Raw genomic sequence first — 25595 nt, 5'->3', positions numbered from 1 at the left:
CTCCACCGGTCTTCTGGCCCACTGTGCACTGCGCTGCGCCGCGTGCGAACTTGCAAGGAGTGCGACCTGTGACCTCCGTGCCGCGCCAAGCCAGGAAAAGCGTCACACGGGGCGCAGTGCCGTGCGGGGCTGTGCGGGGCCGGTGCTGCCGAAGAGTGATTCCGAACAGCCATTTCGTCGCTCCGTCTCTCTCGCACTCCCTCAGGACGCCCCGGGTGCGACGGAGACAGGGCGACGAAACGACTCTTTGGAATGAGTCTGCTGGCAGGCTGGCGTGCGCGCACGTGGCACGTGTTTGCGTGCGCGTGATTATCGGCCAGGGTGGCACGGCACGGCACGGCACGCCACGGCACGCCACGGCACGCCACGCCACGCCACGGCACGGTACGGTGAAAAGGCAAAAGGCGGCGCGACTGGAGGCGAAACTTTCGTATATTTGCATTCCGCAGGAAAGTTCTTATCGCGACGCCGGGATTACATCAGCCCCGCGGTCACTCGACGGGGGCGCCGCGCGCTGTCGACGCCCTGTCTCTCGCACTCGAGGGGTGGGCCGCACGGGTGCGAGAGAGACAGAGCGGCGACGGCACGCGGTGAAACTGGACCGCGGCCAACCTGATCGATCACACTGCAGGGCACACGCGGAGCTCCGCTAGCCGCGGCTTCCCGGGATGCTGTCCGCCGAATCTGCCGGCAGACGTCAGATTCCGAGCGCTGCCTTCGTCGCTCTGTCTCTCTCGCACCCCTACGGACCGCCCCATGAGTGCGAGAGGGACAGAGCGACGAAAGCAGTGCTCGGCATCAGCCTTCCTTCTGATGCCGAGCACTGCTCTCGTCGCTCTGGCCATCTCGCACTCACGAGGCGAGGCGTCCCGAAAGGGAGCGAGAGAGACAGCGCCGTTACCTTGCCGCCGTGCCCGATGGGTTGCCTACCCCGCGAACCAAGCTTGTCTGCTCTCCTCATAACCGAGCGCGTGCTCAAGGGGACCCCACCTGTAGGACCTAAATGTGGGCCCACTGAGCAATCCACCAGAGGGTGGGCAAAGAGTACGACAAGAGCGTGGGGGTAACCACTGTATAACTCTGTGTACAATGATGGGAATGTGTTGGAATGTGCAAGAGTTCTGCTGTGTATGCCACACATGTTGCCTGCTACCGGGCGTTACGTCGTTGTATTGCCTGCTGAATGTGGAATGTGTTCAAATTTTGTACAATGAATGTGGGAAGTTGTTCCCCCCTCCGACAAGAGCACCATTGAAGACATTCAGGGTACGCACCTGCTCATAATAACTGACACACGAAGGTCGCCTCTTTCTCAAGAAATAATCTCGTACCGCATCCCGTTCTTCACTGCCAACACCAACAACCCACCCGCCCCCCCCTTTCCCCCTTCCCACCCCCTTCTCAACCCCTTCTCACCCCCTTCCCACCCCCTTCCACCCCCTTCTCACCCCCTTCTCACCCCCTTCCCACCCCTTCCCCCCTTCCCCTTTCCACCCTTCCCACCCCCTTCCCCTTTCCCCCTTTCCACCCCTTTCCACCCCTTCCCCCTTTCCCCCTTTCCACTCCTTCCCACCCCTTCCCCCTTTCCCCCTTTCCACCCCTTTCCACCCCTTCCCCCTTTCCCCATTTCCCACCCCATTCCCACCCCCTTCCCACCCCCTTCTCGCCCCCCGCCCTCGACCGCCCCTGCCCTGCAGAACGTAGACTGATTCTGATTCCGAGAGTCGTGTTCGTTGCGCTGTCTCGCTCGCACCTGGAAGGGAACCCCATGAGTGCAAAAGAGAGAGAGAGAGCGACGAAAACGACTCTCGGAATCAGTCTGCAGGCATCGCCTCAACGGAAGTCCGCTCCCCGAATCCCGCGAAACTGTTGACTCGTCGGAACGTCTCACGCCGCGTGTTTTGGCCTCGGCACCCTGACCGCGTGGCTTGCGCCGCGCGCGCCCTTCGTGACGTCACTGGGGCGCGTGACGCGCCACGCAGCGCTGCGGGTAAACAATCTATTTGTCTCTATTCGGTGAATCATTGCGTCCACAGACTCTGTCTCTGTCTGGCGCAGGCGAGGGCGCAGCGGGGCGCGGACCGCCCCGACCGAGCTGGCGACACCGCCACCACGCGGCCGGCACAAACAACAACAGCGGAAGATCGCGCTCCGTTCGGGCCGACGCACTTCTTGCGTCTCGCTTACTCTAGACGCGTTTTGAGCTCCAGAGTCGCTAAATGGGACTCAAACCAAACGTGTGACCCCACCAATGGAGTCCTCGTTCGGAGAGCAATCCATTGGGGGGGTCACACGCTCGGTTCGAGGCCCGTTTAGAGACTCTGGAGCTCGAACCGCGTCCAGAGTTTAGGCCGCCTCCACGGCAAATCCACTGTGAAGTGCAGCGCTCTCTCTCTCTCTCTCTCAGGCCCTCTCTCTCTCCTCTCTCCTCTCTCTCTCTCTCTCTCTCTCTCTCTCTCTCCTCTCTCTCTCTCTCTCTCTCTCTCTCTCTCTCTCTCTCTCTCGCTCGACCCGGAAGGAGGGCCGCCGTTTCCGCGGGACATGTGAACGCCAGCGCTGCTGCGATGCAGTACAGTAGCGCAGAGGAGCATTTGCGGTCCGACCTTTCTCGAGTCAAGTGGTTGCCGTTGATGTCTCTGTCGCGTCGTCGTCGGGGAGCTCCGCGGGCCGCCGCCGTCTGCCGCCGTGCCACATGGTCGGAAGTCTGCCTCGCAGGCCTTTGTCGTTTTAATTTTGTTTTCTGTTTGGCCTCGCCATTTTGTCAACCGGCTCGCTCGCTGGCGCGCGCGCCGTCGTCGCCATCGTCGCGCTCCACGAGTTGGCAACAGCCGCACACGTGACTGCACACGTGGAGGACGGGGGGCGTGGCCGGGAGGGGGGGGGGCAGACAGCCGCCGTCGCCACTGGACCGGCCACCGCATGACTCGGCTCCACGCCGACACGGCTGATAACGCAACGCTGCCCATGTGACGGCCAGCCGGCCGGGCCGGCCGGCCGAGGGAAGTCCCATGGGGGAGGAAGCGGCGCAGCGGCAGAGTCGTTTTCGTCGCTCTATCTCTCTCACTCTCGTGGGGCGTCCCCTAGGTGCGAGAGAGACAGAGCGACGAAAACGACCCTCGGAGTCAATGTGCTGGGCTTTCGGCCCCTCGGCCCGCCTCGACTCGACGTTACGTAATGGGCGCAGGAAGCGGGCCGGAACGCGAGGCGCGTCGCGGCGACGGACTTGTTGCCGACCTGGGCCAACGCGGCGCTACGCGGCGCGGGGCGCATGGCCGCGCATGGCGCAGCAGTGACACCACACCGTATCGACCGCGCCGGCGGCGGCAGTCTCAAGGATGCACACCGCATGCGTAAAAACGGGGTCGTCGAGCTCTGGACGAGGGGGAAAAGGGGGGGGGGGCTGCGGCACTGCCCGAGGAGGCTCAGCTTACCACGCCACTGGACAAGTCAGGTACGATTCCAGGCCTAGACAAAAAGAAAATAATGCGAGAAGAAATAAACTGGAAACATGCTGGCCCGGTGGGTCCTCCCAGGCTCCCGCTGCTCCCTCGGCGTCTGGACCGTTAGGGCAGGGCGGGGACAACTCGCTCTCCCATTCACTCTCCCACTCCCTCACTCCTTACTCTCTCACTCTCTCCCACTCACTTACTCTTCCACTCTCCCGACTCACTCACCCTCACAACCTCAGACTCTCTCACAACCTCAGACTCTCTCACAACCTCAGACTCTCTCACCCTCACACCCTCACACTCTCACACTCACTCTCACTCTCACCCTCTCACACTCACTCTCACTCTCACACTTTCACTCTCACCCACTAACCCACTCACTCACTCACTCACTCACTCACTCACTCACTCACTCACTCACTCACTCACTCACTCACTCACTCACTCACTCACTCACTCACTGCCAGGATCACCCGACCCTGTCCCACACTGTGCGAAAAAACAACAGTAAATCCCGTTAATTTTTTTGCCGGGATTTAATGTAGTTCAGGACACAGTATATACTGTGCCTGGTTACAGCATTTACTGTACCTGGTACAGATATTCCGTACTCCACTCCAGTGGTAACAGTAAATCCCTACAAGTACAGTAGATCCTGTTGAAAAAGTACAGTAAATCCTGTACTCTGAACTACAGTGACAGCTGTACTAACCGCTACAGGATTTACTGTGATTTTTTCCCACAGTGCAACCAACCGGCACAGTTAGAGCGTCCCCCGCCGGCCGGGGCTCCCAAACCCATGTCCTACTCGTCCTGGGCGACCCCTGGCCCTAGTGGCCCCACCGTCAGCACCGAGTTGACCGAGTGCATGCGGTGGCGGGCTACAACCGCTGGGTCAACCTTCGCGTTGTTTTGATATCTGCTGGCGGCTGGCCTCGCCGCTGGCGGCGTGAGGGGCGAGGGTTGCCGCGCGCTGTCCGGCCCGTTCTGGTTGCGAGTGACTCGTGGCGCCGGACAAAACGCAATGGTGTGGCGCGGCCGCGCGGCGTGGAGGTTCTGGCCCGGGCCTCGGCCTGGCCCCTTTGAACGCCCGATGCCCGCCCCGCCGATGTCTCCGCCTTTATCTACGTGCGTGCGCGTCCCCTTCACGCAGTGCGATTGCTCGTGTTTGCGCGTGCGTGCCGGGCGGGGCGCGGAGGGGCGCGGAGTCGCCGCCTGATGCACTGCGTGTCCCGGCCGGGCTCTGTCTGCCTCGGCGCCCGGCCCGCCCGGCTCGGCTCGTACTCAGCCCCCGCGGCCATGGCAGCCAGTCCTGCCCCGCCACGCGCCGCCACGCCGCCGCGGAGAGGGAAGGCAGTGGCAGTGTGGCGCGAGCCTTCGGCCTGAACGGAGCGCACCGCGACGCGCCGCGACGCCCCGCCCCGTCCGACCGACGGCCGTCCGCGACGCCCCGTCCGCGACGCGCTGCACGCCGCCGCGCCGAGTGAGGGCGGCGTCGACGCCCTGCCTGGGCCGCTTGTTTCTCCGTCCCCGCCGAGCACCACCCCGCCGCCACCATGTCGTACCTCTCGGTGCACTCCATCGTCATCGAGGTACAGTGCCTACAGTGCAGTGCCGTGCGTGGCTGCGTTGAGCTGCGTGGCCGCGCCGAGGCACAGTGCCTGCAGTGCAGTGCCGTGCGTGGCTGCGTTGAGCTGCGTGGCCGCGCCGAGGCACAGTGCCTGCGTGCGTGCCGTGCGTGCTGCGTTGAGCTGCGTGGCCGCGCCGAGGCACAGTGCCTGCAGTGCAGTGCCGTGCGTGGCTGCGTTGAGCTGCGTGGCCGCGCCGAGGCACAGTGCCTGCAGTGCAGTGCCGTGCGTGGCTGCGTTGAGCTGCGTGGCCGCGCCGAGGCACAGTGCCTGCAGTGCAGTGCCGTGCGTGGCTGCGTTGAGCTGCGTGGCCGCGCCGAGGCACAGTGCCTGCAGTGCAGTGCCGTGCGTGGCTGCGTTGAGCTGCGTGGCCGCGCCGAGGCACAGTGCCTGCAGTGCAGTGCCGTGCGTGGCTGCGTTGAGCTGCGTGGCCGCGCCGAGGCACAGTGCCTGCAGTGCAGTGCCGTGCGTGGCTGCGTTGAGCTGCGTGGCCGCGCCGAGGCACAGTGCCTGCAGTGCAGTGCCGTGCGTGGCTGCGTTGAGCTGCGTGGCCGCGCCGAGGCACAGTGCCTGCAGTGCAGTGCCGTGCGTGGCTGCGTTGAGCTGCGTGGCCGCGCCGAGGCACAGTGCCTGCAGTGCAGTGCCGTGCGTGGCTGCGTTGAGCTGCGTGGCCGCGCCGAGGCACAGTGCCTGCAGTGCAGTGCCGTGCGTGGCTGCGTTGAGCTGCGTGGCCGCGCCGAGGCACAGTGCCTGCAGTGCAGTGCCGTGCGTGGCTGCGTTGAGCTGCGTGGCCGCGCCGAGGCACAGTGCCTGCAGTGCAGTGCCGTGCGTGGCTGCGTTGAGCTGCGTGGCCGCGCCGAGGCACAGTGCCTGCAGTGCAGTGCCGTGCGTGGCTGCGTTGAGCTGCGTGGCCGCGCCGAGGCACAGTGCCTGCAGTGCAGTGCCGTGCGTGGCTGCGTTGAGCTGCGTGGCCGCGCCGAGGCACAGTGCCTGCAGTGCAGTGCCGTGCGTGGCTGCGTTGAGCTGCGTGGCCGCGCCGAGGCACAGTGCCTGCAGTGCAGTGCCGTGCGTGGCTGCGTTGAGCTGCGTGGCCGCGCCGAGGCACAGTGCCTGCAGTGCAGTGCCGTGCGTGGCTGCGTTGAGCTGCGTGGCCGCGCCGAGGCACAGTGCCTGCAGTGCAGTGCCGTGCGTGGCTGCGTTGAGCTGCGTGGCCGCGCCGAGGCACAGTGCCTGCAGTGCAGTGCCGTGCGTGGCTGCGTTGAGCTGCGTGGCCGCGCCGAGGCACAGCTGAGCTGATAGCAACGACCGCGTTGCGCGGCGTTGCGGCATGACTCGCGCCGCGCGCCCCGCGTGACCCCAAACGCCCCCACCCCCTCGAATTTCACCCCTCGGCCGGGCGGGCCGGGCAGCCGGGCCACCCCACAGGCGCCGCGGCGCTGCCCTGAGGGCGCAACCTCAACCGGCCATACAACCCTGGCCCACCCCTCCGGCCGGCACGACCAAGGGTGTCGCCGCGCCGCGCCCCGACTCTGTCCCGGCTGAGACTTCGCCAACCCGAGTGACTCTTCGCCCTCCGACTGACTCTCCACCAACGCGACTGGTTCTATACAGTCGCTTGACTGACTCTCTGTACAGTCCCTCGACTGACTCTATGCAGTACACTCTAAATATGGGGTGCCCAGAAACTGGGCGCCTTTGTCGCCTGCCCCACTTTTTAGGGTGCCAAATGTCGCCCAGTTTCTGGGCACCTTTGTCGCCCAGTCTCGGGGTGGACTAATCATGCAGTAACCGGCCCTCTCCCATGGTAGAGCATGCACAGATGTCTAGTTCCTGGGCGACTAAGGTGCCCAGAGTCTGGGCACCTTTGGCACCTTAGTCGCTGCTGAGCCATGGGTGAAGGCAGGTTCCTTACTGGTTTGCCCACCCCGAGACTAGGCGACAAAGGTGCCCAGAAACTGGGCGACATTTGGCACCCTAAAAAGTGGAGCAGGCGACAAAGGCGCCCAGTTTCTGGACACCCTACATTTAGAGTGTATGCAGGCCCTTGGTCTGACTTTATACAGCCCCTCCCCTCGACTGCCTCTACCCTTCTACTGACTGTAATGGCCCTTTGACTGACTATGTGTAGCCCTTCCGACGCTACAACCCCTCTACTGACTATACAACCTTTCGGCCGTCTCTGTACAGCCAATATAGACCTTGGACCACTCTTTCGCCCTCCCTTGCCCCTGACCCTAGAAGTCGGAAGTGGAAGTGCGTGTGACGCGGAAAGCGAGCGCGCGCAGGGAGGACGCTGCGACCTCTAGTGCAGCGTAGCGCTTTATTTTCGAGCGAAACCAGAGCCTCCGTCGCGCGGCCCTGCCACCGGGCCGCCGGGCCGCCTTGCCTTCTCTTTGTCTCTGTCTGTGTTTGTCGCCGCCAGGCTGCGCCAGGCCGTCAAGGTGGCTTGAATATTTGATGGCCAAGCCCGGCAGCACGGCCGCAGCACAGTGTGCCAGAAGACCGGTGGAGGTGGACGAAATTCTAGACGCGTTTTGAGCTCCAGAGTCGCCAAACAGGACTCGAACCGAACGTGTGACCCCACCAATGGATTCCTCGTTTGGAGAGCAATCCATTGGTGGGGTCACACGCTTGGTTCTAGTCCCATTTAGCGACTCTGGAGCTAAAAACGCATCTAGATATTCGGCCGCCTCCACCTGTCTTCTCGCCCACTTTGCGCAGCCGGCGGCGCCAACGGCGTGCCTCCACGAGACCCCTAGAATCTAGAGTGAGACTAGGGCGTCTAGGACACTGGCGGAATAGGCGGACAGTGTACACGTTCACCCCGCGGCTCCACGCCCGCGAAGGCGCACCGTGCGCCTGTCCACACAACTCGAATCAACAGTTTTAGAGGGCCTTGGCGTTCTTTGTTTTGGTTCGCGGTGCGGCGTGGCGTGCGTGTGGTGGGTGGGGTTGGGGTGTCAAAAATAGCGCGGACCGAAGGGCCCTGCCGGCCTTGCCTTTGGCCGCGGCGCCGCGGTATTTCAGCGAATGCTGCTCCCCCTCGTCGGGGTCGCGTGGCACGGCGCACAGTGGGCCAGAAGACCGGTGGAGGCGGCCAAAATCCTGGACGCGTTTTCAGCCCAGAGTCGTTAAATGGGACTCGAACCGAACGTGTGACCCCACCAATGGATTGCTCTCCGAACGAGGAATCCATTGGTGGGGTCACACGCTCGGTTGGAGTTCAGTTTAGCGACTCTGGAGCTCAAAACGCGTCTAGAGTTTTGGCCGCCTCCGCCGGTCTTCTGGCCCACTGTGCGGCGGCACGGCGGCACGGGCGTGCGATGCGCGCTGTGCAGCGACGAACTTGCAAACAAGCTGTCACTGTCATGGCGCCCCGCCCGGCCCCGCCGCACCGCCAGACCCCACCGACCTGTTGCATGGGGTTCTTCTCTTAACGCAGAGAAAACCACCTGCCCCGCGACGCGACGCCTCTGTCGTGCGGCCGGGGCTTCCAAACAGTGTGCCGCATTTCCCACGTCCTAAGAAACTCCGTTAACGCGAGTTGTGGCTGATGTGGGGACGGGTGCACTCCATGGGCTTAGAAAGTCCCTGCGAGTCTACGTAGTTTGGGCGGTTTGGGTTGCAGTCCGCTAAAAACATCCCATAAGGGTGGTTGTACGTAGCAGTAGCGAACTGTTCCCAATACGGACATGTGTCCAACATTTTTTTCCACTCCGCGGCACTCGTCTGTTGCCGAGCGCCTGTTTGGATAAAAGCTGCACGTTATCCGGGACTGTTCGCACGGCCGTCTGAGTTCGCCGTCGTCGATGGCAGGAAACGCCGCGGGGGTGGGGCGGGCACTCGCGCGGTCAGGACGTTCGTTCTTGGGCGAGCGTCCTGACCGCTATCGCCCGCGTATGTGTGGTCCAATCCTTATCGCGGCTACGTTCGTCGATCCGCCTGTAGAGGCCGGGGAACACGTGTTGCCGGCACTGAGTAGTACTCGATGCAGCGCGCCAGCCGCGGCGGCAAGGCGATAGCGTAGCCAAGCCAAGCGTAGCGTGCAGCGTAGCCCAGCCTACTGGTGGAGTCACGAGTTTTTGCGGCTCGCGACCCGAGCATGGTGCAAACCTCGTATTGCGCCCCCCCCCCTTCTCCACACACACAGACACACGACTGCAGTCTGATTCCGAGCAGTGCATTCGCCGCTCTGTCTCTCTCGCACTCATGTGGCGTTCCGCGAAGGGAGTGAGAGGGACAGAGCGCTTCCTGCCGAGTGTCGCGACGCGGCGCGCTAATTTCACACTATCACCTGGCTGCGGCGTGGCGGTGCGTGGCGGTCGCGGCGACATGTCATAATGTCATGTGTGCATGCCCCAGGCGGCATGCCCGCTGGCAAAGTCAGCCGTGACTGCGGCCGCGCGTCGCGCCGGAGACAGTGCGTCACTTCCCGAATGAATGGGTAGTGCGCAGTGCAGAGGGGATGGCAGAACAGATGGCAGGAGGGATTACAGAAACCGGATGAAAGCGGATAGCAGAAAGCGGATGGCAGAAAGCGGATGGCAGAGAGCGGATGGCAGAAAGCGGATAGCAACCAACCCTCATGTGTCAAGAGACACGCGATATACTCGTGACCGACTCGTGGCACGCGTGACCAGCAAGTGCCCCAGGAATGCGGCTTGGCCGAGGTTTGGCCGGCATCCCGGCGTTTGGAAATCCTCGCCGAAGCCTTGCATAACGGCAAGGGGCCAAGGGCGTCGCCGGCAGAGCCACGGCACTGGCAGGTGTGTGGCCACGGTGTGGCGCACCGGGTGGCGCCGCGTGGGAGGAACAAGGGACGCCGACCGCCAATCGGGGAGCCGCCTTTTGGCGGGACGTTCACCGGGCTGCGACGGGCAGCGCACAGTGGGCCAGAAGTCCGGTGGAGGCGGCCAAAATTCTAGACGCGTTTTGAGCTCTAGAGTCACTAAATAGGATTCGAACAGAACGTTTGACCCCAGCAATGGATTCCTCGTCCGGAGAGCAATCCATTGGTGGGGTCACACGTTCTGTTCAAGTCTCATTTGGAGACTCTGGAGCTCAAAACGCGTCTAGAATTTTGGCCCACTGTGCAGCGCGGCGACAGTCCGCCGACTGAATCCGAGAGTCGTTTCCGTCGCTCTGTCTCTCTCGCACCAGTGCGAGACGGGCTATGAGTGAGATAGAGGAGCGACGATAGCGACCCAGTCAGCTGTACAGTGGCGCGTGGCGCGGTGGAGTTCGGGACGTGGAATAGAGTCCTTCACGGTCGGCGAAATGGACCGATCCGGTCGCCTCGTGCTGACTGTTGACTCGCGGACACGGCGAGACGATGTGGCGGGACCAGTGTGGCGGATCCAGAGCCGGCCCGGGCAAAGTAGAACTTCTTGCCCACGTCCAGGGGTGAAGTGTGGTGATTTGCCTACCGTGCTATCAAAATCCTAGTGGGGTTCAATTGGCCCTTCCTTCCCCCCCCCCCTATTGGATCCGCACCTGGGCGGGGCGGCATGACGCCGATGCGGCAGGGCGTGTCGCCACCGCCCTGCGGTGTACCGACAACGCCCTGCACGCTGATTCCAAACAAGTGCTAAGGTCACTCTGTCTCTGTCGCACCGTCATGGGTGCGGGAGACGCAGAGACGAGTACACTGTAGGACTGTATTCGGAACCAGCCTGCTGACGTAGCGGCGGCCGAGCGACTCCTTATCACCGCCAGTGTGCCGTGCTCGGGCACACCCGCGGTTGACCCTCCGCACTGTCAGCACAGCTGTCGCCTCGGCCCGCCTCGTACCTCGCGACACGGCGCCGGGGCGGGGCGGGGTAGGGCGGCCGCCGTAGCCTTCTTCGCCTGGGCCTTACGTCCCCGAAAAACGGCGCCGGGGGGTGGCGCGTTTGGGCTGGGCAGGCGGCCCCCGTGGCTTTCTTCGTCCTCGCCAACGTCGCCAACAAGAAGTAGACCGGAATCGTTGGCTACGCGTTTGAAGGTCTCCGTCGAAGGTCCCCGTCGACGAAGGTCCCCGTCGACGAAGGTCCCCGTCGACGAAGGTCCCCGTCGACGAAGGTCCCCGTCGACGAAGGTCCCCGTCGACGAAGGTCCCCGTCAACGAAGGCCCCCGTCGACGAAGGTCCCGTCGACGAGGTCCCGTCGCGAAGGTCCCCGTCGAGAAGGTCCCCGCGACGAAGGTCCCCGTGGGAAAGGTCCCCGAGACGAAGGCCCCGTCGACGAGGTCCCCGTTCGACGAGGTCCCCGAAGTGACTTTCTCGTTGGCGAAGGTCCCCGTCACGCAGGCCCCCGTCGAAGGTCCGCTCGCAGCCCATCGGGTCCGACAGTTACATAAACGGTCGCGGGGCCCCCGCGGCTGCGGCGCTGTGATTGCCGCAGCCAGAAGTGACTTCTCTTCCGTTGCGACCTTTCCCGCACGGCAGGCGAGGGCGAGGCTGGCCAGAAGGAAGCGGACCGCCATTCGTTTCGTTTCCGGGCGGCTTTGGCTTTTTGCTTTTGGCTTTCGGCTTTTGACTTCAGGCTTTTGGCTTCGGTGACTGGCTTCGGTTTTGGCGGGGGGGGGCTCTCCGCTTCCTCTGGCCGAACTTAGCCGCGATTGGTCTTGGAGTAAGCTTCGGCTCGCGGCTTTCCCGCTTGGCTGCGAGGTTGGCTGGCCAGAGTTTGGCCGCCATTCGTTTCATTTGGCCTTTTGGCTTTTGGCTTCTAGCTTCTGGCTTCTGGCTTCTGGCTTCTTGGCTTTTGGCTTTTGGCTTTTGGCTTTTGGCTTCTGGCTTTTGACTGGGTGCGGTGTGCCGGCCTGCTGGTCGATGTAATTGGCAGCCCCGCCCGGCTTGGCCCGGCCTGCCCGCCGGTGCTGTCGGCATCTGAGGCTGCCTGCTCGTCAATCGGATGCGCACGGTGGCGCATTAAGTAGACATCTTCGAGCGTGGCAATCCGGGGTGGACGCGGTAGGATCTCTTCCGGAGGAACCCCGCCGTTCGGCCTCTTCACTCACGGCCGCTGGTCGCCGCCAGTACGGGCGCACGGCCAGCACCATCTGTGGACGAGGGGCGATCTCTGAGTCGTTCCAAGACGTTAAAACGACAAGGGGCATGGCCGTGGCCCGCCATCGCTGGCTTTGGCATGCCGCCATCTGTGGCCCTGGGAACCAGTTTACGGGCGAAGCGGCGATCAGACTTATTGTGGGATGGGCAGTGCGGCCCTCAGTCACTGCATTTGGACAGCCCATTTGTAGCTTGGGACACATTAGTGCGTGCGAGCGGCGATGACGAGACTCATTGCTCCTGGATTGGGCACCGACTTTTTTAGCTGCATACATGCCGAACTCGCATGGCGTCAGTCTGGTCCTTCCCTCGCGACGTAGTCGTACCGATCAGTGCGGCCGCGATAGAACGAGCGCCCGTCCCTTCTCCCTGGTCGGGCCACTGATTTGGCTGTGGCCGCCAAACGGGCGCTCGTGGCCATCAGCTGAAGCGCTGCTCGCCGCGGCGTCGTCTGGTCCTTCCCCGACGGTCGCTGGCGCGGCGTCCGACCGCCGTCCGTCGTGCCCTGGTGGCGTGGCGCCATGGTCGCCGTGGTGCGTGGCCGCCTGTGGCCGTCGTGGTCGCCGTGGCGGTCGTGTTCGCCGTGGTCGCCGTGTTCGCCGTGTTCGCCGTGTCGCCGTGGTCGCCGTGGTCGCCGTGGTCGCCGTGGTCGCCGTGGTCGCCGTGGTCGCGTGGCTCGCCGTGGCGGTCGTGTGCCGCCGGTGGCGCCGTGGTCCGCCGTGGCCGCGTCGTGGCCGCCGTGGCCGCCGTGGCCGCCGTGGCCGCCGTGGCCGCCGTGGCCGCCGTGGCCGCCGTGGCCGTCCGTGGCCGCCGTGGTCGCCGTGGTCGCCGTGGTCGCCGTGGTCGCCGTGGTGGTCGTGGTCGCCGTGGTCGCCGTGGCGGTCGTGGTCGCCGTGGCGGTCGTGGTCGCCGTGGCGGTCGTGGTCGCCGTGGCGGTCTCGGTCGCCGTGGTCGCTGTGGTGGTCGTGGTCGCCGTGGTCGCCGTGGCGGTCGAGCCTTCCGGCGATGACGGTGCAAACAGGAAGGGCCGACCACGTGGCCCCGTCCGGCCGGAGTAGTGCGCACGGTGCAGCGACGAAAGCTGTCGCCCTTCAGGCCCACCTTGGGCACGCGCGGCACCAGAAGCAGTGGCGGCAGCCGCTCGAGTCTGCGAATAACGATGACAGGTGTCCGTGTCCCTAGTCGGGTAGGAAAGGCCGATGGCGGCAAAACATAATCCACACGTGGCCGCGGCTGCCCTGGGCTAGCCTGGGTGGGTCTGGGGGGTCTGGCAGCATGGCAGGCGGCCTCGGGAACCGTTCGGGCCTTAACCCGGTCCGCGGTGCGTCCACGGCGTCCACGGCCTGTCTGGCTCCGAGTCGCCGGCCGGCCCAAAGACCCGGCAGGCCGGCCGACTGGCCGACATTATCCGAGACTAATGCGGGCTGCTTATACCTCTGGCTGTCAGACTGATGCCATGCTGCGCCGTCTCTCTCGCACCTACTCGGGACGCCCCGCGAGTGCGACAGAGACAGAGCGACGAAAGCACTGTCACCCTGCACTCATTATCCACGACGCGCGCTGCTGCCCGTCACCGCGGCACTGTAACGGGCGGCCAATGAGATGGAAATGCAGCAAAGCTCTACTCTACGGCCACCGGCGCCGCGACGCCCTACCGGCGGCCTACCGGGCCCTGCCGTCCTGGCTCTCATTGCAGTGGATGCTACTTTGCATCGACTGAACCATACAATAGATCGATTGGTGTGTCAAACGAGTGCTCCACTGAAGGAGTGTAATAAATCACTTCTCATGGAGATTCCTAACGGATTAGGTTGTGTCATCCCGATCCATCCTTGAGATATCACTAAGGACGATCCTATCCAAGGAATGGAATGACTGAAAATAAATCGTACCCACTGCTTAACGCAATTGAGCGTGTCCTCGGGGTCTGAAAGAAGGACAGAGCACTGTTTGGAGTCGACGTAACCCACCGTGATAGCCCCGCCGGCCGTCGTCGTGTTGCGATGGACGCTACCTACCAGTGGCGTGGTCTAGGCGACCCTCCCCGCTGGCGGCCGGGCTGCAGGCCTGCGCGCCACACTGAGCGCCACGTGCTTCCGTATTATCTGGGTCCTTGGTGCGTCCTTACGCAACAACAACAACAACAGAATGAGAAAAACAAGGCGATGCACGCGGCGCCCAGTTGTCGATTAGGGCACCCGTCGCCACCAGTGTCCTAGGACGATTTCCCAAAATAGTGCTGAAATGCTCGTCCCCTGCACTTCCTCGCACCTCTGCGGGACGTCCCGTGGTGCGAAAGAAGGGAGGGAAAGCACGGTGGAGCGCGTGCCGGCCGGATAGCCCGCCACCCCGGTCGTCGTGTTGCGATGGTTGCTCTCCTACCACTTTGGGCCCCCTGGTCTAGGGAGACGCACCCCGCGGCGACCTGAGCTGCAGGGCCTGCCCCCGCCACACTGAGCGCCACGGTTTTCCGTTTCGTCTCGGGCCCCCCTTGGCCCCCGGTCCGTGAACGAAACATGTACCAAAACCGGCTGAGGCGGCAAAATGCGAGACGCGGCGCCCAGTTGTCGCTAAGGGCAACCCCCGTGTGCCCCACGGGGTTGCCTCCGCAGAACTCCATTTTCACACTCTTTTGGCCCTGTTGTGCTCTGCTCCCTCGCAGTTCCCTCCACCTCTTCGGGGCCCCGGGGTGCGGGGGCTCCGGGGATAGCACCCCCGGCTCCCGGACAAACCTGCCAGCTCAATCCCGGTGCTCCCTCGCTGATTAGAAGTCGTTGGCCTCTCTCTCGCCCCTTTACAGTATACGCCCCACGAGTGCGAGGGAGACAGGAGTCGCCGTTCGCAATCGGTGTGCTGCGTCACCGCGCCCCGCCCCGGGGTCGCTGGAGCGCGTTGATGAGAGAGGGGCGGCCCGGGCGTCGCTATGCCCTATTCGCACGTGGCACCAGCCTTTTCCTCCCACCGCGGCACAGTGGGCCAGAAGACCGGTGGAGGCGGTCAAAACTCCTGACGCGTTTTGAGCTCCAGCCAGAGTTGCTAAATGGGACTCGAACCGACCGTGTGACCCCACCAATGGATTGCTCTCCGGACGAGGAATCCATTAGTGGGGTCACACGTTTGGTTCGAGTCCTGTTTAGCGACTCTGGAGCTCAAAACGCGTCTAGAATTTTGACCGCCTCCACCAGTCTTCTGGCCCACTGTGCGTCGCTATGCCCTATTCGCACGTGGCAGCAGCCTTTCCCTCTCCCCGCCGAGCGATTCCCAAGAGTCGTGTCGTCGCTCTGTCTCTCTCGCACCCCTGCGGGACGCCCCCTGGGTGCGGCAGAGACGGGGCGGCGAATAGCCTGCTTCGGAAGCAGCCCGCTGAAGGGCGCTCTGCTATAAATGGGCGCTTTGCGGCGCGTGGCTGTGCTCACGGGTGTTCGCGGGGATACTGTGGAGCTTGTTTGTGTTTCTTTGCATTTTGTGACGTGAATGTCGAAATGTGTTGCAGACGAGGCCGAAGAGAATGGAGCTGGACAGCGCTCTGGAGCAGCTGGGCCACTGGGGGAAGTTCCAGCTCATCAGCTATGGCCTGCTGTGCGTGCCCATCGTGTTCCACGCCGTGTTCTACCTCACCTACGTGTTCACGGCCATGGACGTGGAGCACCGGTGCCTCATCCCGGGCTGCGAGGACCCGCTGCAGACAGAGTTCCGGCCGGCGTGGCTCACTGACGCCGTGGTGCCGTTCGACAACGACCGCCCCGTCGGCTGCTACCGGTACAAGACCGCGCCCGGCGCCGTGCTGCCCGACAACAAGTCGTGCATCGCCTCCATGTTCACCGCGGAGGAGGAGGCGTGCACGGAGTGGGTGTACCCCAAGCCGGAGGTGTCCATCAAGAGCGAGGTAAGCGTGCTTTTTTTGGCCAGGCGCGGGTTCAGTAGGGGCAAGTTGGGGAAGAAACGTACAGGGAAAGGTGCATCTTGACTTGGAATCTTAACTCGACCAGTTATTTTAACTGCAGATGCAAATCGGACTGTGGAATCATTGTTCAGTGGATGTCCAGATGTCTGCGGTAGGCCACCGGGGGAGGGGGGGGGGTCTTTTTCTCTTACCCTGTGCTTTTTTTCCCGTTCAGTGTTAAGTCCCTTGGAAACCGACACAGATTTCGCTGTTTCCCTTAAAAACCGATGGGCCTCTTCCGCGCGTGTCCTCGTGTGGGACTTGGGGCTTGGTGGGACTGCGCGGCGCATGGCTGCGTCACGCCCGGCTCCTTCCTGCAACGCGAGACCGCGGATGCCTGCAGACTGATTCCGAGAATCGTTTTCGTCGATCTGTCTCTCTCGCACAAAATAGGGGACGGCCCATGAGTGCGAGAGAGACAGACCCTGACCCCTTCCGCCCTTTCCTCTTTGCAGTGGAACATGACCTGCGACGACAGCGACTGGAAGCTGACGATGGTGGGCACCATGAACAACGTGGGCCGCTTCTTCGGCATGCCCATCGCCGGCTTCGTGTCGGACCGCTACGGCCGGCGCACCATCCTGCTGGCCGGGCTGCTGCTGGCCGGCATCATGGGCATGCTGCGCTCGTACGCCCCCAACTACATCTTCTTCCTCGCCTTCGAGTTCCTCGACCCGCTTTTCAACGCGGGGCTGTACAGCGCCTCCTTCATCCTGGGTAAGCGTGCGGCGTGTTGTTGTTGAGGTTGCCGTCGAAGCCGTGGCAGCTTCTTGTTGTTGTTGAGGTTGCCGTCGAGGCCATGGCAGTTTCATGTTGTTGTTGAGGTTGCCGTCGAGGCCATGGCAGTTTCATGTTGTTGTTGAGGTTGCCGTCGAGGCCGTGGCAGCTTCTTGTTGTTGTTGAGGTTGCCGTCGAGGCCGTGGCACCTTCCTGTTGTTTGAGGTTGCCGTCGAGGCCGTGGCACCTTCTTGTTGTTGTTGAGGTTGCCGTCGAGGCCGTGGCACCTTCCTGTTGTTTGAGGTTGCCGTCGAGGCCGTGGCACCTTCTTGTTGTTGTTGAGGTTGCCGTCGAGGCCGTGGCACCTTCCTGTTGTTGTTGTTGTTGAGGTCGTGGCACCCCCTTGACTTTGACGGTCTTGTCCGCAGGCATGGAGCTGATGGGCCCGCAGAAGCGCGTGCTGTGGAGCGCCTTCACGCACTCCGTGTACGCCGTGGGCGAGGCCGTGCTGGGCGGCGTGGCCTGGGCGCTGCAGGACTGGCGGTGGATCCTCAGGGCCTTCTACGGGCCGGCCGTGCTGTCCATCGCCGTGCTCTGGTGGGTACACTGCGAGGCCATACACTGGACGGTGGGCCAGAAGACCGGTGGAGGCGGCCAAAATTCTAGAGGCGTTTCGAGCTCCTGAGTCGCGCGTAAGGCGGAACTCGAACCAAGCGCGTCCAATGGATTCCTCGTTCGGAGATCAATTCAATTTTGGGATCATACGTTCGATTGGAGCTCACGTCTAGAATTTTGGCCACCTCCACCGGTCTTCTAGGCCACTGCACTGTACGTGTCGACCATACTTGTATTGCAATCCAGTCGGGGGAAGCAAACTCCGAGTCGAAGTAAAACAAACTTTTATTTCTGTGGACAGTTTTGCTAAAGGAGCATTAGGTTCACTTGTCGAGTGACTCAGAAGATCGGTTTGTCGCTGTCGCTGTCTCCCTCGCTCCCTTATGGAGAGCCCCATGAGCGTGATAGAGACAGAGTGACGAAACGACTCTTCGGAATCGCTCGGCAGTGGCAATAGGGTTGCCAACCTCAGTTTGCCTACTGGGCAGTGCTCTCGGCGAGTTGCCCTGGTAGTCAGGCTGAGGTTGGTGGTAACCTTTCCGACACTGGTGCATCGCGTCAAGTGTTATCTCCTGGGGGCGGCATTCGGACGCGCATCCCATAGCTGCCCAGCATCATCGCCGTCCTCTCCATTCAAAGAGAGTTACTGCCGTGCATGGCCCTTTAGCCACAGTTAGTGGGAATACGACAGCAGCGGCCCAGGGCACGCTCGGGCTGATACTGGAGAATGGGTAGCGTGGCGAGCGTGGCGGCCACTGGTTGTGTCAACAACGTCACGCGCTGGTCTGGTCTGGGCGGGCCTCGTCAGCCTCGCGAGCCAATTCATTAGCTAGAGAGCTCGGCCCTGCCGGCCCTGCCCTGCCCTAGGCCACCCCTCCCCCTCCCCCGCCCCTACAACGAGCTCGTCTCGGCCTTGCTTTGTCTTGTCGGCCCGCGGCGAGCTCTCTGTGCCATCTCATGATGTTGTCAAGATTTTGGCCTGAAAAAGCTCAACTAAACGGGACGAGTCGTAGAAAGGAAAAGTATGGTGGATCGGATCTTCGGGCAGGGACCAGCGGGCTGATGCCGCACACAGTGCGCCAGAAGACCGGTGGAGGTGGCCAAAACTCTAGACGCGTTTTGAGCTCCAGAGTCGCTAAACAGGACTCGAACCGAGCGTGGCATCCCACCAATCGATTGCTCTCCTAACGAGGTATCCATTGGTGGGGTCACTCGTTCGGTTCGAGTCCCATTTAGCGACTCTGGAGCTCGAAACGCGTCTGGAGTTTTGGCCGCCTCCACCGGTCTTCTGGCCCACTGTGCCGCACAGCGTTTCGTCGCTCTCTCTAGAAACTGAAGAGAGTGCATGGCATGCTCCTCCTAGGAGTCAACCACAAAGCACACTCTTACCAAGAGCATGCTTGCAAGCACACTCTTCCCAGGAGCATGCTTGGCAAGCACACTCTTCCCAGGAGCATGCTTGCAAGCAAGGAGAGTAGTGGCCGGTGTTAGTCCAACAAAAAGGCCGGACCCTGCACTTTTTCCGCATGCAATGCCGCTTTGCACATCGATAGTTAAGGCCAAAAGAAACGTTTTGACCCGCAGACGCATTTTTTTTATCCCTTAGGAAAAAAGTTATGAAGGGTTAAATTTAACATGGCGCCTTACGGGAATTTCGGGTAGGCAACCCGCAGCGCACGGCGGTGGTTTCCACGTCGCGGCCGCGAGTTTTGGCCCAAAAGTGGGACTTCCAGTTGGAATTTCCGAACCAAATTTTCAGGGTTGCTTAAGAAGGGTTCAAAGATCATGTTGCCGTCGAGCACTTGCCAAAATTGTGACTGAGGCCGATTCTGCGAGGCCTCAAAGTCCAAATTTCGGGAAATTTAACAAGGTGGTGTTCAAAGCCGTCCAAATCCTTAACGGTGCGCAGAACAAGTTGCGTCTTCGGCGGGATCAATAAAGTGGAGTGTCCTGAACACGCTCCAGGTGGTCGATTTTTCAAATTTGACCTGGAGTTTGAGATAATCGAATTTTTTGGGGACATTGCAGCTCGGCCGGCGAGCCGCGGCGGTACCAGATTAGCACGCACAGGGGTTTTTGACGATACATGTTGCAAAAATGAAGCGCGCTAGACTCTTTTCACGGAGTGCTCCGCAAACTATGCCACAACCACAACCAAATGCCAAATTTTGAACCAGATAGGGGCCGGGGAACGTCCCTAAATGAGGACGGGAAAACGGCTCCGGACGCCGAAATGACAGACTTATGCCGCAGTGCTCGGCGAGCGGGGCGTAAGGGCACGTTTTTGGAGAATAATTGTGCGTTATAGAAGCAAGGTAGACTCTTTCCGCGCAGTACTCCGTAAACTATGCCACAATTACAAGCAAATGTCAAATTTTGAGCCCGGCAGGGGCCGGGAAACGTCCCTAAATGTGGGCGGGAAAACGACTCGGGACGCCGAAATGACAAACTTTCGCCGCAATGCTCGGCGCGGCATGCGGGCACCTTTGTTGGCGAATGATCTTGCGTTACCGAAGCAGGCTAGACTCTTTCAGCCCAGTACGCGGTAAAATAGTATGCCACACTCAAAACCAATTTTCAAATTTTGAGCACGGCAGGGGCCGGGGAACGTCCCTAAATGAGGGCAGGAAAAAAGCGGGTGGCGGTGGCGCGCCTGTCCAAGTTCATTTGCCCACCATCCCACCTCACCGCCGAACAACAACATCGAGTTTGAAAAACAACAAAACACGTTTGAAAAGCGCCTTTAAAATGCTTCAGCAGCTGTTTTCCACCCCCTCATTTGGGGATGTTCCCCCGGGCTGGCTCAAAATTTGACATTTGGGCATTGCGGCATTTGAGCATTGCGGCAAAAGTTTGTCATTTCGGCGTCCCGAGTCGTTTTCCCGCCCACATTTAGGGACGTTTCCCGGCCCCTGCCGGGCTCAAAATTTGACATTTGCTTGTAATTGTGGCATAGTTTACGGAGTACTGCGCGGAAAGAGTCTACCTTGCTTCTATAACGCACAATTATTCTCCAAAAACGTGCCCTTACGCCCCGCTCGCCGAGCACTGCGGCATAAGTCTGTCATTTCGGCGTCCGGAGCCGTTTTCCCGTCCTCATTTAGGGACGTTCCCCGGCCCCTATCTGGTTCAAAATTTGGCATTTGGTTGTGGTTGTGGCATAGTTTGCGGAGCACTCCGTGAAAAGAGTCTAGCGCGCTTCATTTTTGCAACATGTATCGTCAAAAACCCCTGTGCGTGCTAATCTGGTACCGCCGCGGCTCGCCGGCCGAGCTGCAATGTCCCCAAAAAATTCGATTATCTCAAACTCCAGGTCAAATTTGAAAAATCGACCACCTGGAGCGTGTTCAGGACACTCCACTTTATTGATCCCGCCGAAGACGCAACTTGTTTTGCGCACCGTTAAGGATTTGGACGGCTTTGAACACCACCTTGTTAAATTTCCCGAAATTTGGACTTTGAGGCCTCGCAGAATCGGCCTCGGTCACAATTTTGGCAAGTGCTCGACGGCAACATGATCTTTGAACCCTTCTTAAGCAACCCTGAAAATTTGGTTCGGAAATTCCAACTGGAAGTCCCACTTTTGGGCCAAAACTCGCGGCCGCGACGTGGAAACCACCGCCGTGCGCTGCGGGTTGCCTACCCGAAATTCCCGTAAGGCGCCATGTTAAATTTAACCCTTCATAACTTTTTTCCTAAGGGATAAAAAAAATGCGTCTGCGGGTCAAAACGTTTCTTTTGGCCTTAACTATCGATGTGCAAAGCGGCATTGCATGCGGAAAAAGTGCAGGGTCATTTGACTAACACCGGCCACTAGAGTGCTTGAAAGCATGCTCCTGGGAAGAGTGTGCTTGCAAGCATGCTCTTGGGAAGAGTGTGCTTGCAAGCATGCTCTTGGGAAGAGTGTGCTTGCAAGCATGCTCTTGGGAAGAGTGTGCTTTGTGGTTGACTCCTAGGAGGAGCATGCCATGCACTCTCTTCAGTTTCTAGAGCTGTCTCTCTCCCACCCACAGGCAACGCCCCGTGGGTGCGAGAGAGACGGAGCGCGGAAACCGAGGGAGGGCGTGGCCGTGTGGTCCTGCCGGGACGCTGCGCCCTGCGCCTTGCGCCCAGACACGCGCAATCTTATCTGACGAGAGTATTTGCGTGACGAGTTTCCCCGACACCGTTTGCGGCCTTCTGCCATTATTATTCAAACGCGCAGTTGGCGCTGTGTGTTATGTCGCCGCCAGTACACTAGTGGAGTTGCCAGAAGACCGGTGAGGTGGCCAAAATTCTAGACGCTAAACAGGACTCGAACCGAGCGAGTGACCCCACCAATGGATTCCTCGTTCGGAGAGCAATCCATTGGTGGGGTCACACGTTCGGTTTGAGCCCCATTACACGACTCCGGAGGTCAAAACGCGTCTTGACTTGTGTCTGCCTCCGCCGGTCTTCTGGCCCACTGTGCAGCTCGCCAGCTCGCTGTCTCTGACGGCCTCTTTGCTTGTTTGTTCGGCAGGATCCTTCCGGAGTCCGTGCGATGGCTGTGCTCCAAGGGCCGCACCAAGGAGGCGCGCGCCATCATCCGCCGCGCCGCCGTCATGAACAAGATGCCCACCAAGCAGATGGACCTGGAGGAGATGCAGGCCAGCATCGCGGAGGAGGTAATGCAGTGCCCCGCCACGCCGCACAGGGCGCCAGAGGACCGGTGGAGGCAGTCAAAATACTGCACGCGTTTCCAGCAATAGGACTCAAATCGAACGTGTGACCCCACTAATGGATTGCTCTCCGAATGAGGAATCCATTGGTGGGGTCACACGCTTGGTTCGAGTCCTCTTTAGCGACTTTGATGTTCAATTCGATTTTGAAAATAGCTGCTTTGCACGTGACCAGACTAGATCAGCCCCATCCGGCCATCCCTCCTCAGCCGGTCGGCGACGAGACTAACCTCTCCTGTCTCTACTTGCAGGCCAAGGCCAAGAAAGCGTTCAAGGACGACTACAAAGAGGACACGCCCTCCACGTACTGGGCCCTGAAGGAGACGTTCAAGTCCAAGATTCTGCTGGTCCGTCTGCTGACGTGCTCCTTCTGCTGGATGACCAACACGTTCGTGTACTACGGGCTGTCGCTCAACTCGGTGGCCGTGGCGGGCAACCTGTACCTCAACTTCATGCTGGTGTGCTTGGTGGAGGTGCCGGCCGGGCTCGTCACGTGGCTGCTCATGGAGCGGGTGGGCCGGCGCGCCTCCATGTGCTCCTCGCTCGTGCTCACCGGCGTGGCCTGCGTCGCCTTCATCTTCATTCCGGACTCTGGCGGTAAGTACGAGGGCCCCTCCTGCAGCCCTCACCGCCAGCGGGCCGATTCCGAGAGTCGTTTGCGTCGCTCTGTCCCTCTCGTACCTGCACGGCACGCTCCACGAATGGGAGAGAGACCGAGCGACGAAAACGACTCTCGGAATCAGTCTGCAGGGAACACTGGTAGAACTCAAGCGTACTTTTACGCCTTTCTTCAAGCGTAGTAGAACTACGCTCGGCTTCAAGCGTAGTTCTCCATTTCACCCCTCTCCCGCCTATCTAAATGCATGGGAGGATTTCTTCTCTACGCTTGACGTCAGGCGTAAAGTCTTCAAGCGCAGTTGTATGCTTGAATGAAGCATACAACTACGCTCCAGTTTTACCAGTGAAGCGAGGCTTGGACGTCCCTGTTCGTGGCCACAACGCAATAACTCTACGAAAGCGCTGTCGTGCCCGTTTGGGGCGCATCCGCCTCTTGGGTCCTCTACAAATCAAAGAGTGTACATGGTACGCTCTAACTGGAGCATGCCTGCAAGCACGCTCTAACTAGCGCATGCCTGCCAAGCATGCACTAACTAGTGCATACATGCCAGGTACACGCTAACTGAAGCATACATTTACTGCATAAGGGATAGGTAGTTTTCTGCAATCAGGAAGCGTGTACATGGCATGTATGCACTAGTTAGTGCATGCTTGGCAGGCATGCGCTAGCTAGAGCGTGCTTGCAGGCATGCTCCAGTTAGAGCGTACCATGTACACTCTTTGATTTGTAGAGTCGGAGGCCTGTAGCGCCTGCGAGGTAGACCACGGATCCGCCCCGCAACACACCGCTGTGGAGACGGTGGCCTACCTCACCCCTGTCAGGGGCGACATAGGCCACCGTCTCCACAGCGGTGTGTTGCGGGACGGAACCTTGGCCTACCTCGCAGGCGCTCGAGGCTTCCTCCAACTCAGCCGTCGGAAAGTGCGAATGGCTGGCAGTCTGCTCGTTTGTAGAAGTGTTGCGTGGCCGACACTTTGTAGAAGCCCCAGACAGGGACGTGAGGCTCTGCCGTGGCTTTGCCCTGGCTTTGCCTACCCGGCAGGCACCTCAAGCGCCCTGCCGCCCTGCCGCCCCGCGCGCTGCACTGCTCGGAATGCCCAATGACGTTGCTGCCATGTTCATGTTTGTTGTTGCAGGACTGGTGTGGGTGCGCATCGCCACGTACTTGGTGGGCAAGTTCGGCATCACGGTGTCCTACACTGTGCTGTACGTGCTGACGGCCGAGCTGTTCCCCACCAACGTGCGCCACTCGCTGTTCGCCCTGTGCTCCATGATCGGCCGCCTGGGCTCCGTCATCGCGCCGCAGACCAGGCTCCTCGTGAGTAGAGCAGCGTTTTTAATTTTCACCCAAAATGGCTGCGTGTCGCCGGTCGTCCTGACGGTGTGGTTGTCCTTGCCGCAGGCGCGCCTCATGGAGTCCCTGCCCATGATCCTGTTCGGCTCCATGTCGCTGGCCAGCGGGCTGCTGGCGCTCGTGTTCCCGGAGACGCACAACACCAAGCTGCCGGACAACATCGAGGAGGCCGAGAACATCGGCAAGCCCGCCAAGAAGGGCGACGCGCCGGCGGCCAACGGCGGCAGCGGCGGCCTGGCGGGCGTGGTGGTGGACGACCTCAAGGGCGGCGACAGGGTCCCCGCGCCCGTCAAGAAGACCTCGGTGGCGGCGAGGCCGACCAGGACCTCGGTGACCGCCAGGAACAAGAAGACGTCCGTGTGCAGCCTCGGCTCCGTGCAGGTCACGGTGCCGGAGAAGAGCAGCTCGCCGACGCCGGCCTCGTCACCCACGAGCCCCACCAGCCCCGAGGCCGCCCCGCCAACCCCCTCGGCCGAGCCCGAGACAGTGACTGTGCACCTGTAAAGAACTTGCCAATACCTGCAAGCGAATTATCGTTGTACATTCGTGTGATTTTGACAACGTGGCAGCCAGTTGTCGTTGTGACGCCATATGTTTGTTACTCAGCAGCGAACGCCATGAGTTTATTTTTTTAAAAATCAAGTGCTTCCTAGAAGACTCTTGTGTATTTTTTTTAAGACGGGCCTCTGGAACTGTTTCTATTACTTACGGCTCACTTACTCAGAAGACGTAACAGTTTTGCGTGAGAGTGTGAGCGCTGGTTGAGTTAACATTGACAAGCTTTATTGCCTTCTTTGAGTATTTATTGACCAAGCAATAACCTTCCCAGTCCTCATTGGACTAATATGATCCATGTACATTTGTGGCTTGAATGTCACTTTGTTTCAAGTGGCAGCCACTGGCACTGATGTATTTCACCATTATTTCAAACAATTTTGTAAAGTTTTGCTCAAGTGTCTTGGATGCTTATCATTTTAATAGAAGTGTTTCTGTGATTATTTGATGATGCATCATCCTGTGTGCAGATGCATGAAAGTTTGCATGAGTGTGAATGTGACTTCCTCTTCTTTCTGTCGAGTTTTTGAAGAGTAATTTTTTCCTGTGTGAGTGGAAACTTGGGGCAGGGCAAAAGCCCAAATCCAAGGTGACAACGTAGGTATCCTCGAGTGATTTGTTCTCAGGGAGCCTTTCATGGGAAGGCCCGGCGGCATAAGGAACAGTATTGTTAATTCTGATGTTGCTTATGCGTTTTTGGATAATCTTTCTGACATTCCTGACATGTATGTTATAGAGCTCAGACCCATGTGATATTTGTATATTTATTTTTTTGTCATGTAATGAATCTGCTGTGTGTGTACTTATGCATATTACTAAAAATATTTTTTAATGAAGTTTTAAGCTTGTGTGCTCTTTGTTCTTTATTTGGTGCTTTCGTTCCCAATTACCAACACCCCACTATCCAAGAAGGGCTCAAGTCCCTTTGAAACCTAATGGTCGTTCCCCCTCTCATTCTAGCATGCACCA

At 60.4% G+C, this 25595-nt stretch overlaps 1 protein-coding gene across 2 annotated transcripts in view; it reads left to right on the top strand.

The window, feature by feature from the left end:
- The window catches only part of LOC117652616 (organic cation transporter protein-like), a 34851-nt gene extending 9373 nt beyond the window's left edge, over nucleotides 1–25478 (top strand). Inside the window, exons 1-8 of one of the 2 annotated variants that reach the window (XM_034397663.1) lie at nucleotides 4904–5041; nucleotides 15617–16009; nucleotides 16522–16783; nucleotides 17212–17380; nucleotides 21900–22044; nucleotides 22350–22695; nucleotides 23854–24035; nucleotides 24120–25478. In XM_034397663.1, coding sequence (XP_034253554.1) covers nucleotides 5006–5041; nucleotides 15617–16009; nucleotides 16522–16783; nucleotides 17212–17380; nucleotides 21900–22044; nucleotides 22350–22695; nucleotides 23854–24035; nucleotides 24120–24575 — 1989 coding nt within the window. In that variant the 5' untranslated portion in view covers nucleotides 4904–5005 and the 3' untranslated portion in view covers nucleotides 24576–25478. Of the gene's footprint in view, nucleotides 1–4903; nucleotides 5042–15616; nucleotides 16010–16521; nucleotides 16784–17211; nucleotides 17381–21899; nucleotides 22045–22349; nucleotides 22696–23853; nucleotides 24036–24119 lie in introns of those variants that run through there. The other variant, XM_034397664.1, reaches the window with a different exon arrangement.
- Nucleotides 25479–25595: the final 117 nt, after the last annotated feature.

This window comes from Thrips palmi, unplaced genomic scaffold (genome assembly GCF_012932325.1).
Source record: "Thrips palmi isolate BJ-2018 unplaced genomic scaffold, TpBJ-2018v1 HiC_scaffold_7, whole genome shotgun sequence".
In the NCBI taxonomy this organism is placed as follows: domain Eukaryota; kingdom Metazoa; phylum Arthropoda; class Insecta; order Thysanoptera; family Thripidae; genus Thrips; species Thrips palmi.
Note: the sequence above shows the minus strand (reverse complement) of the source record. Positions and strands in the feature narration are given on the sequence as shown.